Here is a 15,568-nt window from a genome sequence, read left to right on the forward strand (position 1 = left end):
TGGAGATAAAAGTATAAAGAAAATGTTTGTAGGGATATGCTACAAACTACAAATATCTGTGAGATTGAGGAAGCTAAAATACTTTTGCATATGGAGAAGGCATCAAAACTGGGTCATGTTTGCGTAATGGGTGCTTTTTAATATCAAGACTGGGGCAATGTGATTAGCATTACAACAAAAGGAAACAGGTTTTTGGGGGTGCTTAAAGACAATTATATTACCCAAATTATTGAGGAACCTTACAGGAGAGGGGCAATACTGGATTTGGTCATATCAAACAATGTAGAAGTAATAGCAAATATTCAAGTCCTGGAACATTTGGGTAACAGTGATCATAACATGGTCTCATTTGAAATAAATTAACAAAACCATTTTACTAGGGTTCAACAAAGATCTTAAACTTTAGAAAGGCAGATTTTAGAAAATTGAGGGCTAATCTACAAGTAATATATTGGGATTATGTTTTTACAGGGAACAATGTGGAAGATACATGAGCAGTCTTTATAACATTGTTAGAAAAGCACACTTATCAGTGTATACCCTTGGGTAATAAGTATAAAAGAAACGAGTCTAAACTAATGTGGCTAAATAAAAAGGTAGGGGAGGAAATGGAAAAGAAGAGGCAGGAATTTAGATTATTAAAGTCAGAAGGGACGGAGGCATCGTATCAGAATGATAAGGAATGTAACAAAAATTGCAAAAGGGCAATCAAATGATCAAAAATGGATAATGAAAAAAGGATTGTAATAGAAAGTAAGAGCAACCCTAAAAAGTTCTTTAAGTACCTTAATAACAAAAAAATTAGATAAGAAAATATAGGACCCTTTCAGTGTGAGATGGGCAGGCATATTATTGGAGATAAGGAAAAAGCAGAGGTATTAAACACATTATTTGCCTTGGTATTTATCAGGGAAGAATCAATTACAATAGTAGCGCCACAGGAGGAAGCCACAACTTCTATGTTAACGAACAATTGGTTAACTTTAGAAAAAGTTCATAAGCGGCATGATAAAATTAAAGTAAATAAGGCACCTGGCCCCGATGGCATACATCCAAGAGTTCTCAAGGAGTTAAGTTCAGTAATAGCCAAACCATTGCATTTAATATTCAATTACTTTATTTCCATAGGCTCAGTACCACAAAATTGGTGTAAAGCAGACGTGGTGTCTATATTTACAAAGGGAGCTAGGTCACAACCGGGGAATTACAGACCTGAAAGCCTGATACCAATAGTGGGTAAGCTACTTGAAGGTTTATAACGGGATAATATTCAGGAATACCTAAAGAAAACAAAATTATTAGTAATAGTCAGCATGGATTTATGAAGGATAAGTTGTGCCATACTAACCTAATGTAGTGCTTGCGCCCCCCCCCCCCCCCCCGGCTATGGTGCATGTGCTTCTTTACCTGCAGCTCACAGGAGGCCTGAGTCTCCACTGCTGGGAGCCTGTGGTGTATCTGAGTCGGTAATCGGTAGCGCCTCCACCTGTATGGGACCCTACTATGTGGGATAACCCCATACAATAAAACACATGCTAGTACATATAGCACTGAACATATATATACAGTCCCACACACCCGGTCATGCACGACCGTGCCCTCCAGTAACCACCAACCCTGTGTCCACACACTAGCGAGAGTCCCACATAGTCCTGTGGGCCCTCGGGCACCCAACAACCCCGGTGTCCACGAGTAGAAACTCCCGCCCAAATGTGTGAGACAGGGCTGCCCCACTACCGTGTTTATAGTTGGTGCACTTGCAGTACTGGCTGGGTGCTCCGACACCCACTAACGCCACCCAGAAGGATAGGATCCAGCAACAGCGGTGGTCAACGACGACGTCTGCCTCCATGTGGGTTGTCCTCCCGTGAGGAATGTATCACCTTTGCAGATAGTCTCTCAATATGGTAGTCTGGTCCCAGACCACCGGATCACCTGTCCACAGCCGCGTCTTGGCTGTGTCCCTGAACAGTTGATACTAAATTGTGTAAGGTAGTAGACTCAGAGTAGGATGTAATTTCTCTCCAGAAGGACTTGGAGGGACTGGAAACTTGGGCAGGTAAATGGCAAATGATGTTTAATACAGATAAATATAAGGTTATGTATTTGGAAAACAAGAATAAATATGCAACTTACAAAAGAAATGGGGATAATAAGGAGAATGCTTGCTGGATAAGGATTTAGTAGTGCTTGTAAACAGCAGGCTTAGCATGTGCCCAAAGTCATGCAGTAGCTGCAAAGGCAAACAAGATTTTATTTTCCATTAATTGGGCAGTGGATACAAGGGGAGTAAACATAATGATGCCCCTTTATAAAGCATTAGTAAGACCACACCTTGAATATGGAGTACGATTTTGGGTACCACTCCTTAGAAAAGACATTATGGAACTAGAGAAAGTGCAGAGAAGAGCCACCAAGTTAATAAAGGTAATATAATCTGATGTATGAGGACAGGCTAGCCAAATTAGATTTATTTACATAAAAAAAGAGACGTCTAAGAGGGGATATGATAACTATATACAAATATATTCGGGGAGAATATAAGGAGCTTTGCACCGCACTTGTTTCAGTTCCATATCAACATGGGATTGGAAAATTAACTACAATACTTGTAGTGGAGACAACTGCTAACTTCACTGACGTGTTACATCTTGTTACAGTAAGTGCAATGATTTAATCCATTGTGAGCAACACAAGATGTATCCATATGTACTGTTTATATTGACAAATATAGCAATAAGGGCCGGTAGGATAAAGCGTGTTTCAGCATGCCCCTATCTTAATTGAACTCGCAACATGAAACTTTGCTCCATTGTATTAAAGTGCAACTTTTAAAGTATTTTTTCTTTCTCTGTAGTTAGCTGGCACAATGGTTAACTAATTGCATTGTGTGCAAACAAATTAGAAAATGAGATTATCAAATGGATTTATTAGCCTGTTAATGAAACTCATTAGTGAGTAATCATAACACAAACATCTCTATAGTGCTAAACATTGTGTAGTACATGGCAATTCTAATAATAAAAGATAGTAACCAGGAAAGTAAATACAACAGTGTGTATTACATAGTTACATAGTAGATGAGGTTGAAAAAAGACATGCGTCCATCAAGTTCAATATACTGTATGCTAAATTTACACAGATAATATATCCTATATCCGTACTTACAGTATATTGATCCAGAGGAAGGCAAACAAAAACCACAGTGACATATGATATCCAATGATATAAGGGAAAAATAAATTCCTTCCTGACTCCAAGAATTGGCAATCAGATTACTCCTTGGATCAACATCCTTCCCATGTTTACTTATTTGGTATATCCAAGTATACCTTTCACATCTAAAAATCTGTCCAAACTTTTTTTAAACAAATCTATTGTATCTGCCATCACGGTCTCCATGGGTAATGAATTCCACATTTTAACTGCCCTTTCCTTTGTTGCTTGTGAAATCTCCTTTCCTCCAAACATAAGGGATGAGCCCGAGTCCTTTGTACTGCCCTTGGGATGAATAGTACTTTTGGAAGCTCCTTGTACTGTCCCCGAATATATTTGTATATAGTTATAACCCCTCTTAGACACCTTTTCTAATGTAAATAAATCTACTTTAGCTAGCCTCTCCTCATATGTTAGATTGTCCATCCCCTTTATTAATGTGGTGGCTCTTCTCTGCACTTTCTCTAGTTCAATAATGTCTTTTCTAAGGAGTGGTACCCACAATTGTACTCCAAATTCAAGGTGTGGTCTTACTAATTCTTTATAAAGGGGCATAATAATGTTTACTTCCCTTCCATCCATTGCCCGTTTGATGCAATATCTTGTTTGCCTTTGCAGCTACTGCATGACTTGGGCACTATCGCAAAGCCTGCTCTCTACAAGCACTCCTAAATCCTTCTCCATCAAGGATTCCCCTAATTTATTCCCCAAATTTCATTTGTAAGTCACCTGTTTATTCTTGCTTCCCAAATGCATAACCTTACATTTATCTGTATTAAACCTCATCTGCCATTTACAGCCCACATTTTCAGTCCTCCAAGTTCTTCTGGAGAGAAATTACATCCTGCTCTGATTCTACTACCTTACACAATTTAGTGTCAAAAACACTTGTTTTTGTTTAGAGAGCTTACAAAAGATTCCTACAAATTGCACTCAAAGTATATATGGTAAATATAATAGGGTGATTCAATAATCACGGAATCATAATATTCCTAGAATGATGAGTATGAATATATACCTCATACTAATCAATATCAACATATACCTAACAATGAATTTGTCATATGGAAAATTCTATATCTCCCACTTTCTATGTTGAAAAATAATAAAGTTTTATTATAAAGAAACAACACAAGTGATTATTTATTATTTACAGTGATGGTTAAAAATTCCCCATTATTGAGGCCGCTAGCTACTACCACCCAGTAAGGTAAGTATTATATCTAAATAGATTATGGTAGTAACACTATCTACCCGGAACCAGCTATTAACGTGCTAATCAGAACTTAAGATATTCTTGTCCTAAGGTTAAACCTAGTTATTCGGTCCAATATGTATACTATGGGTCTATGGTGTTAAACATAAGAGAGAACACAGCAGTGTCCAAACAAGGTCTGGCTCTTTAAGGATATATAATAGTATTCATGTGGAATCTACTATAATGATGTTTCAAAGTTTCAAAGTATCACATACATGGACCACATTGATTATTTAGCTGAATAGACAATGTGACAATGTGACCAGAATTCATGTTAAAGTGTCCATATAAATTATGCAATCTCTATGGTATGTTATATGCAAGCAGAATACTCTCTATAAAAAAATAGGTATGTAGAGACTATATAACAGCATAAATCTAGCATTTTTCTTCTAAGCGTTAAATTGCTGCTAAGATATAAACAGCTATTGCTATAAGGCAGTGCACAAGGTCTTAGCTACAAACAGGCAACAAATGTTGCAATTATAATCAGGGAAGGGGTATTTAGCGCGCTGTCCCTCCTAATGCGTGTGACGTCACCGCCTACGCGTTTCATGCAATTATAATCATTCTCAGCATTCTCTGAATAAAGTTTGTGTGTAGCAAAAACAACGCCATACAACCAGGTCACAATGCTGTTCCAGATGCTGGCCGCCTCCCTCTTTGGACACCACCTTCGTGGGGTCACTAAAATCCCAATTTAGTGTCATCAGCAAAGATGGAGACTTTGCTCTCTATGCCAACCTCAAGGTCATTAATAAACAAGTTGAAAAGCAGGGGTCACAGAACCGATCCTGAAGTACTCCACTCACGACTTTAGCCCAACCTGAAATAGTTCCATTTATGACAACCCTCTGTTGTCTATTCTTCTACCAGTTTTCAATCCAGTTGCAAATATCTGTGACCTAGTTTTGATGCCTTCTCCATTTGCAAAAGTATTTTAGCTTCCTCAATCTCACAGATATTTGGTGGTTCATAGCATATTCCTACAAACATTTTCTTTATACTTTTACCTCCACTGCTAATTTCTACCACAAGGTCTCTACATTTTCATATTCCCTTCGTAAACATCTTCCATTATAATAGGTTTTTGATCCGGTTTAACATATAAACATACTCCACCTCCTCTTCTGTTTGCTCGATCCTTACGAAAAAGGGATTAACTTTTTCAAACTATTGGTGGAAACTCAATCAGCTTATCAATGCTATTGGACTGTTTATCACAAGTTCTGACAAGCCAGTTTTGCTATCTACATAACTTGTTAAATAGCCATGCTAACCTTTATAACACTGTAAACTATTTATTTGTAATATTACAGTCATTCTGATAATTGCATTGAAGTAAATATTCACTTTAATTTTATTGATGTACATTTGTTTAACAATCCTATTACAGAGTACTAATTATAGTATACGAGTCCAATAGAAATGTAAACTTAAGCAGTTGTGATACTTTCATAGGCATTCTGCACATATCTGGGCAGGACAACACTTTACATGGAATAATATTGTTTGTAAATGTCAAAATATAGTGATATTGTGGGTGTGAATATAAAAAAAGTATTGCTAATCTGTACCATCGCACTTCGATTGCTGGCACACTTCCTGTTAGTTTAATAACCATGTGGTGCCAACTTTCACTAGGTGGTTTGAAACTCTAAAAGGAGCAATCCATGCCGTATTTGTAATTGAAAAAAAAATGAAAAATGTATTGAACCAGGGGGTCTCCGGAGCTGGACCCCATACATTTAAGCTTTGGGAGTCCCCTTCGTCCATAGATACATACCTCCGCAGGGGGTGTCAGTATCTTCTGCAGCTTAAGGCTCCTGCATCACATGGGCCAATAGGAAGCTGCACTGGGTGACGTCACAGCTTCCCAGTGGCTTGTAGGTCAAGGGAGCTTTGAAAATCAGCCTTAAAGCTGCAGTTCAAGCTCCAAGTTTTTTGTTTTTTTTTAGTTTTTTTAGTTTTTATTTCAATAGTTTCATGTGGGTAATCTCTACTTACCTAAAGAACTGCATAGCTGCCGGTCAATTCGTTCTCCGTCTATTGATCGACAAAGTTTGGCGACATCTTTAGATCTGGGAAATGTAAATGGTTGCTATAGCAACAAACATGCTTGTTAAAATAAAATACAAGAAAATTGGTCTTTCAAAGTTGTTGTTTTTAAACAGAAAATGCTAAAAGTATTTTTTCTTACTACAGAACTGATTTATTTAAAAAAAAAAAACACATATGCAGGATATTACTTGAACTGCGGCTTTAACATGAACCCTGAAGTGGCTAGTGGCACCCACTATGGAGGTATGTATCTCCGGAAGCAGGGGATCCTTGGAGCTAAAAGTAGTGGGGTTCAGCTCCAGAGACCCCCCGTATAAATCCTGTATTAAAAAAAATAAGTAAAAATAAAAAAAACGGCATGTATTGCCTCTTATAGAGGAATATACATTGCATTGAAGCTGTCTACAACGTGGAGTCATACAGGACATTTCATTTTGTCCATTGCAAGGTATCAAAACCTGCAATGAACACAACAATTCCTCAATCAAATCATAGCATCAGTATTCTATACTTTTTGGTTGATTTCTGAAATGGGTTCTTCTTTTGAACACAATGTCATCATCTTATTTGGAAATGACTATGTTTGTGTAGGCGTTATGTTTTTATTATTAACATGAAAAATAGGAATGTTTTGTAGCTGATAATTATTTAGCAGACAGGAAGCTACAGCGAGTTGACTATCCCTCCCCATGTTCATTATCTCATGGCTCGTACTAGAAATGATCTTGTAACATGTCTGCCTAAGTGAGATTCTAAACTACACAAGAGGGGCCACGATATGGGCCCAGCAGTATTAAACAGAGGGTCAAACCATGTCAAGCGGCCTAATATGATGAAATCAGGAGGTTAATACAAGTAACAACTACAAGTTTTTCTGAAGTCACTGTATTCAAACAAACTGTGTAATGGGCACTTTTGTTTGGTGGTTTGTCATACAGAATTAAATGACACTTCTTGAGAGAATGCTGTATACTGCAGCAGGGCTGCCAGATATAATATATATTTCTCTTGCTTTAGCCTCCGGAAAAATCTTTCAAATTTGTAAAAACCCAGTAAAACTCACAATCTACATTTTTGCACTTTAAAACACCCTCATACTCACACATATCCCCCCCTCATACTCACACAAACTCTCCTCATACTCACATGTATCCCTCTTGTACTCACACATACCCCCCCTCATACTCACACATATTCCCCTCACACTCACACAGACCTCATCATACTCACACAGACACCCCTCATATACAGACCCCCTCATATTCACACAGACCCCCTCCTTATTCTCATACAGACCCATACTCATTCTCACACACCCCTATACATACTCAGCCCCCCTCATACTTACCCAGACCCCCTCATATTCACACACATACTCCTCATACTCCCACAAACCCCCTTCATACTCACACAGACCCTCCGTTCATACTTACACAGACCCCCTCCCCTCATATTCACACAGAACCCCTCCTCATACTCACAGAGAACCCTCTCATACTCACACAGACCCCTTCCTCATGCTCACACAGCCCCCCCTCATACTCAAACAGACCCCCCTCCCCTCATACTCACACAGATCTCACCACCACCAAATAATTAGGACCTTTGACCTTCCCTCTGTTAATGAGGCAGCAAGGGCCACAGTGTCCTGAAGTGAAGGGAAAGAAGCAGCAGCTCCTCCTTTGTACAGGCGGAACTGCAGGCTGTATGAAGGCATTGTGGAGTGCGCAAATTGAGACATAGGTGGTGAGTGACAGGCATGCTGCCTTCACACAGCCTGCAGTTTAACTGCCCTGATATCCGGGGATTTTGACAAAAATCTGTTTTATCCCACCAAAATACCTAAAAAAACGGATGAAATCTGTGAAAAAGTTTGCTGTCTGAGAAAACGTACACATTTTGTACTGCAAAAGGATTCTGAGAAATTGGCTGAGAGCAGAGGGTGTCTGGATTCTGTAAAGATAAAACAGCCCAGAAAGGATTGCCAGGCCCAGTTGCCTTTACTGGTAAACCTTACAAGTTTACTGTAGCAGGAACTGCCCCGTGGAGCTTACAATCTATGTTTTTGGTGCCTGAGGCACAGGGAGATAAAGTGACTTCCCCAAAGGTCACAAGGAGCGGACATTGAAAAATGAACCAGGTTCCCCTGCTTTCTTTACTCACTAAGCCACTCCTTCATTGATACATCTAATGCCGCCCCCCACCCCCTTCCTTAATATTAGAACAGTTTTGAATATTTATCAGACTTTCAGCTGCAAAACTGGTGCAAAGCACGTGCTAAAGAATATCATCAAATTTAATTAAAGAATAATATCTCATTGCCTTAAGCGGGCTTCCTTTTCTTGGTAAATATACAACAGTGCTGTTTTTTTCCACCAGTTTTGCAGCCATATAATATGATAAAAGACACCTATAAATTGTAGTCGTGATTATTCCTCTATTTATATCCCTAAAATAAGAATACGTTGGGAAAAAAGCTTGTCTTTAAGTGACATCATTTTCAAGTCATTCTGATTTTACTATTTCACCTATTTTATTTCATAGAGCACCATTCCCAAATTAGTATTCTTTTCATTGTCTGTTTCACGGTATATGAGGGTTTTGTTTGACTTCTTTATCCACAATGACATGCCTTCACATCTAATTAGCTATCTATGATCCAGTGAAAAAAATGATGGTGACAATTCGGCGGTTGGTATACAGACTTTTAATGTTCGATTAGATTTATGCATTCCTGTCCATTATAACTTGAATGTGCAGTTTTTATTTATTGCAAGTTGTGTGAATTTTTTGTTTCAAACCACCATTGTAATGCTGTCAAGGATTGATCTACGGCTGGAGTGGATCCCAGTGGCAGGAACAGCAGGGAGCGTGGTTGGGGTCACAAGCAGAGGTCGGAGGCAGGCGGCAGATAGCGTGGTTAGGATCTCAAGCAGAGGTTGGAGGCAGGCGACAGATAGCGTGGTCGGGGTCACAAGCAGAGGTCGGAAGCAGGCAGAAGATAGCATGGTCGGGATCTCAAGCAGAGGTCGGCAATGGGGAGGCAGGACAACAGCAACAGCAATAGCAACAGCAGGAACCTAGCCGGAGCTGGAGGAACCAGTATAATCAGGCAAGGGAGGAACAGGAAAGGGAGGTTTAAATAGGCAGGCTGAGAGGTAGAACACAGGTGTAGATGTGTCAGTTTACGGGTCTGTAATGTTTTTTGAGAGAGCTAGCAGAGTAGCAGCAGTCCCGGTGGCTAAGCATGGGTACTGCAAGCTAGAACATGACTAATGCATTGTAGAAAAAGTGTATTTATTTATTTATAAAATGTTTTACCAGGAAGTAACACATTGAGTTACCTTTTCGTTTTCAAGTATGTCCTGGGTACAGAGTTATGATGACAAATACATAGTTACATTAAGTGAGCAGGGTTATACATTATTTACAAGACATTTCATAAGAGTGGTACAAAACAGTATACATATTCTCTTAAGACATTTAGTATTTTGTATTCGTTTATGGCTGTGCCCCAGAGAGCCTTTCAAGTGCCACATTTTATATTTATTTTATAATTGGTGTCGTGTTTATCAAATGTTTTAATTGACTCCACACTAAATAATGACAGACCGTGAATGGCTGCAATAAAAATGAAATGCCACGCTGCCTTAACATAAGAGGTCTCTTCTGAGTATTTAATTCCAAAAAGTAGTCCCAAACTAAAATAGGAATGCTTATGGAGCATACCAGCAAACAGTAAACTGTTAAAATATATACAGTACTTGGCACATAGGAATGGATAATAAACGCCTAATTATGTTTATACGGTTGAATGATGTGCTCCAGAATCCCATCCATCTGAACTATTTCAGTTTATTCCCTGTCAATTTGCCTCTGTTCCCTGTAGTTGCCTTGCACGCTCTTCATCCGTCTTCTAAGGTCCCATACTTAGAATGTACTATTTATTAGTAGTTATAAAATGTTTTACCAGGAAGTAATACATTGAGAGTTACCTCTCGTTTTCAAGTATGTCCTGGGGAAAGAGTTAGGATGAAAAATACATGGTTACAAATACATAGTTCCAATATGTGAGCAGGGTTATACATTATTTACAAGACATTGCATCGACAGTAAGAGAATATATGTTATAGGCATACATAACTGTTACAGACCAGATTAAAATGTAAGACAGCTTTAGTTTTGAAAGAAGTTAGACTGGTGGCGGGTGTATATACTGTATGTACATGCAACGAATAGTTCCTTGTGGAGTGTCCTAAGAACAAGTTATTCTTGTTAATCCCTTTGCCATTTCCCTTATAATGATAGATCAAAGTAAATGTTGTTTTGACTATAAATTTGCAAGGCCCAGCCGAGCCAGCAGGTCATACATAATTGTACTGAACAAAGATGACTTAGTATATAGATAAATATAAGTACATATATAAATAGCAATGAGTTCACACAACGCCTGCCTTACAAACTGGTCCAGGAGAATAGGTGGAATATATACGAATATAGTGTTATTGCATGAAATGGTAATGTTAGCTGAGAAAACTCATGTGTGCACTGGCTTAGCATGCAGCATTTTCTGTTTCAATTGGCCTTCAAATTAGCAGCCATTGGTAGCATATTATTTAGTCCTCCGCTTACCATTATGAAAGGTATCTCAGACCTGTAACAAAAACTCATTCCAGTCTGTTTTGCCATTTATTTTTTATCAGACACTGCATGTTGGGCATGATTTAATATTGTGATGGGCTGAAACACACTATTGCCTTGAATGGCTGTTGACAGCTGATCGTGGCGTGATTGTCTGCTTTGGAACATATTAAATCAGGCCCTCTGTCTGTGTTTCCAAAGACTTATAATGACCTGTTTAACATGTGGCTTCTCGCTGTCTTTGTTTTTGTAGGTATTCTGTATGTCACCTGAGTGTTCTATTATGGATTTGCTTGAGCATGAACGGGTAAAATGCTTCAGCTCCCAGGAGTATGAAGCTCCTACCATAGGTAAGCACACACTTATTTTTGTTTACCCTGTTCAATTATTTTTAGAAAGTGGTATTGAAATAAATTGCTTTTTATTTTCCAGATTGTTAAATAAAGTTTTCAATACTAATGATCTACTTACGGCTTGATTCAATATGACTGTGGTGTTATCACCCGCTCCAGAACATATTGAATTAAGCTCTTAATTTTTTAACACAAAATGTCTTCAAAGTTCACAGTGTCACTAATTACCATTTAGAGCAAAATGGATAGTAGTATTTCTTTTTATATAATTGCAACTTAAATGCAGTGTGTCTTAATGTAGTTTAATGAATCCTTGATAAAGGATCAGTGACAATCCACTGTTAGGACCTTTATTGGAAGACTATTGGGGAGGCCTTCCCCCAGCAGTGGATCAACAATGTATATATATATATATATATATATACAGATGTTACTGTCCTTACTGTTTTCCGTGTCGTGGCTATGCGTGGCCCCGCGACCGTGATGATTGTGGCCCGAGAGGATTTACACTGCCAAGGGTCCCATTGAAAGGAATGGACCCCCTTGCAACGCCGTCATGGCTGCCACCTCTCCCAGCGCTGTGTTTTTCCAGAGTTTCGGTCACAGCACCCAAAACGGCAATGACGGGTACATCTGTATATATGTTAATTTTTTGATCAATTTACTTGTTTTGTTTGTGTTACATTTTGTCACCTGAGTTGAAAATAGTTGGTGAAATCGTTAGGGGTTTCAGTAAAGCTTTTAAAATCAAGTGTGTTTTATTTGGGTTACCTTTAAAAAAGCATATTTTCACCCCCCCCCCCCCAAAAAAAATGTTCCCCTAGAATTGAAGCAGGGGGTCTCCGGAGATGATCCTCGTTCCTTTCAGCTCAGAGGATCCCTTCTTCCCGAGATACATACCTCATGTACCTCATGCAGCGTCACAGGTTTAAATGTTCCAGTCATGCAGGTCAATAAGAAGCCACAAGGAATGATGTCCCGGCTTCCTATTGGCCCGCATGACATTTAAACCGCCATTATAATAGCCCCAACTAGCCCGGCCGTAGATGCTACCAGCACCCCCTATGGAGGTATTTCGGGAAGCAGGGCATTCTCTGAGTTGAAATGAATGTGGTTCCACTCCGGAGACATTCAATTAGTGTTGTTCCCTGGAGTAATGTGATTTTTGCTCAAGTTCAATAAATTCCTTTTTAACGGTTTTTGTCCAGCATTCAATTACCGGTTTGCAGTGCACTGCCATCTCTGCCTATTTTCAACTCTGGAGACCCTTCGGAGACCTTTTCTATAGATATAAAACAAAAGTGTTGCTTTAACCCCAGAAACTAAGGGACATTTACATAACTTTCTCATGACAAAACTAGAAATTGAAACCAAATTATAAGGTGTAAAAATGATATCATCAGTGAAATAACTTGGAACTGTAGTAAGAACTAAAGTTCACCAAATCCTGGACACTGAAGATATGTGTAAATTCCTTACTTTTTTTTTAGCACAGTTTAAATTGGTTACAAATGCTTACTGGCACTAATAAAGGTGGCTGTTCCTGCGCTGTTTTCACTTAAAAATCCCTGCGAGGAAAGTTGTGCCATTTGGCACTTTGTTCATAGATAAAGACACACCATCCATTTATGTCAAGAGCCTGGATAATTTATAGCCATTTTATGTAGCAATCAGTTTAGTAGTCTGCTATAATGTCAAAAAATTGTAATATTGTATTCTGTATCTGGTTTCACTTGGACTGAAATAATAATTAGAGTACAAAGAAGTAATTTACAGTGTATGTGTTTTGTAATCTTGGCTTCCATGGTTTAGGTGACTGCAATATACTGTTTCCCGTCTTCATATTAATTGTTTTCTATGCTATAGCTTTGTAACATTTGCTGTTGTGAAATATAGTGTTGTTACAGTTAATTATCTACATTGTATCTGATACAATAGTACGTTGCATAACTCAAATTGGTTGATAATATATCTGAACTACTTATTGTATAATCAGCACAATGTGCATTAACTGCACCGTGCATTCTTTCCATGAAAAATTGGACTTGTGTTGTCACTGTTGTGGGTTCACATACCCAGTTTAGCTGGATTCTAGTAAAGTAGTTGAATTTATGTGAAATATTTATCCAGCATAAATGAGTGTAGGGCTTGTGGTTGCTTAGGGTTTTTGAACTTGATCCTCTTGCTACTGCTGTTGCTTCCATTCCCAGGCTCTGTTTTTCCTTTCAGACATGCAACGGGAGACTGCAAAACATTGGTATTTTATTTTCCACAAACAGGTGTAAGGGGAATGTAAGGCTACCGCCCCTTAAATAAAGAATACAAATACAAAGTTATACCATGAATAAAACCTAACCCTTTACATCTCAGACACTCACATTTGAGTCCATATTTACTAAAGTCTTCTGCTGTTAGACACCTACTGGCCCTGGGAGAAAACTTTGGAGCCTATGCTATAAGCATTCATGTGTTGCCTATTGGCTAAAATGCCTACTATGATTCTGAAAGCGATGATAGTGGGTGATAAAAGAGTGAATCACCAAAATTTGAGCCTTAAAAAACAAAATCGCTTATCGGCAGGTTCTGAAACTCGTGCAATTCTAGTAGCCGCGATTAGGTTATCGTGGCCTACCGCAGCTCTAGAATTGCGAGTTTCTCCCAAAATACTCACATAAGGAAAAGTTGGCGTGAAGGTGGTGATAATCTGCTGAGAAGGAGCAGGACTAAGAAAAAAAAATGCTTTTTCCTACATAGGGTTGATGCCGGAGTCTGCGATTAATATCAGCATCGGAGACCCCCGGCATGAATCCCATGCAATAAAAATGCATTTACAGGCAACCTCATACCCTAGCGGCTAACCGCTAAGGCAATGAAGGGATTAACCCCTTCCGCTACCCACCAAGGGCTATGTGGTTTTAGGGATGTAACGTCCTTCCCTTGGAGAAGACGTCACATCCTTAAAAAAAAAAGATGTTGGCACATGATACAGCATCCAATCGGATTGGAGCTGTACCATCTGACCCTAAAAGGTGACGTCACAGGCCATATACAAGGCCTGGACGCCTCATTTAACAGGAAGAAGATGACGAAACAACATCCGTTGGGACTTACCATGGGGTTGGATTGAAAGATGAAGACAGAAGATAGAATATTAAAGAAAAGAAAGAAATAATGACAGAAAAAGATAGAAGAAGGTGATAGAAGATAAAAGAAAGAAGAATTTTGTTACCTGTTCCGGATCTTGAAGGTGGATGGCGTTGGATTGACTTTGATGATGTTGCAGTACGAGAGCTTGCAGAAATTCTGGGATTCGGAGGGTCAATGCTTCTAAAGGTAAGAAAATTATTGCATGTATGTCATTTTATTTTTACAATGTTATACAAGCTTTTTTTTTTGTATTTTTTTATTTTTATGTTTTTCATTGCCCATTGACTGATAAATACAGTGACAGCCAATGCATTTTTTAGCAAAGAATTTTTTTTCTATTGATTGTTGTTTTTTCTTTTTCTGTTTATTGTTTGGCTTAAATTGTTTGTAATTTGGATGGCTTGTTTTTATTTCATTTACGGATTGTTTAGCATTTTTATTTAATTATTTCTTTTGTTGGCTACTGGTTTTAATTGATGTGTTGCCTAGTGGTTTGATTAATTAATTGATTTGTTTGTTAGTGCTTTTATTTATTAAATTGATTTGTTGGCAAGTGCTTTTATGTATGTAATTGATTGGTTAACTAGTGCTTTTATGTATTTAATTGATTGGTTGGCTAGTGCTTTTATTTATTTAATTGGTTGGCTAGTGTTTTTATTTATTTAATTGGTTGGCTCGTGCTTTTATTTATTTAATTGGTTTAGGTGCTTGTGTATATGTTTTATTAATGTGTATTTTTGGCCTTCATGCTTTTTGATTAGGGTGACCATTGACTGCTGTAGTGGCTTGTCATGCCCATATTTTATGGGTATGATGTACCACTATGCCAATTAATCGGTACAGGGTGGGTATAGTGGTCCCGGGGTGGGTGGTTAGGCTTCCAGGGTGGGTA

The 15,568-nt window shown here is 38.4% G+C and overlaps 1 protein-coding gene across 11 annotated transcripts in view; it reads left to right on the forward strand.

The window, feature by feature from the left end:
• Nucleotides 1–15,568, forward strand: part of LOC142487903 (vasoactive intestinal polypeptide receptor-like) — a 313,067-nt gene that overhangs the window by 52,629 nt on the left and 244,870 nt on the right. For 8 of the 11 annotated variants that reach the window (XM_075587979.1, XM_075587978.1, XM_075587980.1 and 5 more), the window contains exons 2-3: nucleotides 4,373–4,426; nucleotides 11,430–11,526. The exons of 1 other annotated variant lie outside the window; for it this stretch is intronic. Coding sequence is in view for 3 of the 10 variants with exons in the window: in XM_075587974.1 (XP_075444089.1) it covers nucleotides 11,439–11,526 (88 nt within the window). In the remaining 7 variants the exon portion in view is untranslated. The remainder of the gene's footprint in view (nucleotides 1–4,372; nucleotides 4,427–11,429; nucleotides 11,527–15,568) is intronic. 2 more of the 11 variants (XM_075587972.1, XM_075587977.1) reach the window with 1 other exon arrangement.

This window comes from Ascaphus truei, chromosome 2 (assembly GCF_040206685.1).
Source record: "Ascaphus truei isolate aAscTru1 chromosome 2, aAscTru1.hap1, whole genome shotgun sequence".
NCBI lineage: Eukaryota > Metazoa > Chordata > Amphibia > Anura > Ascaphidae > Ascaphus > Ascaphus truei.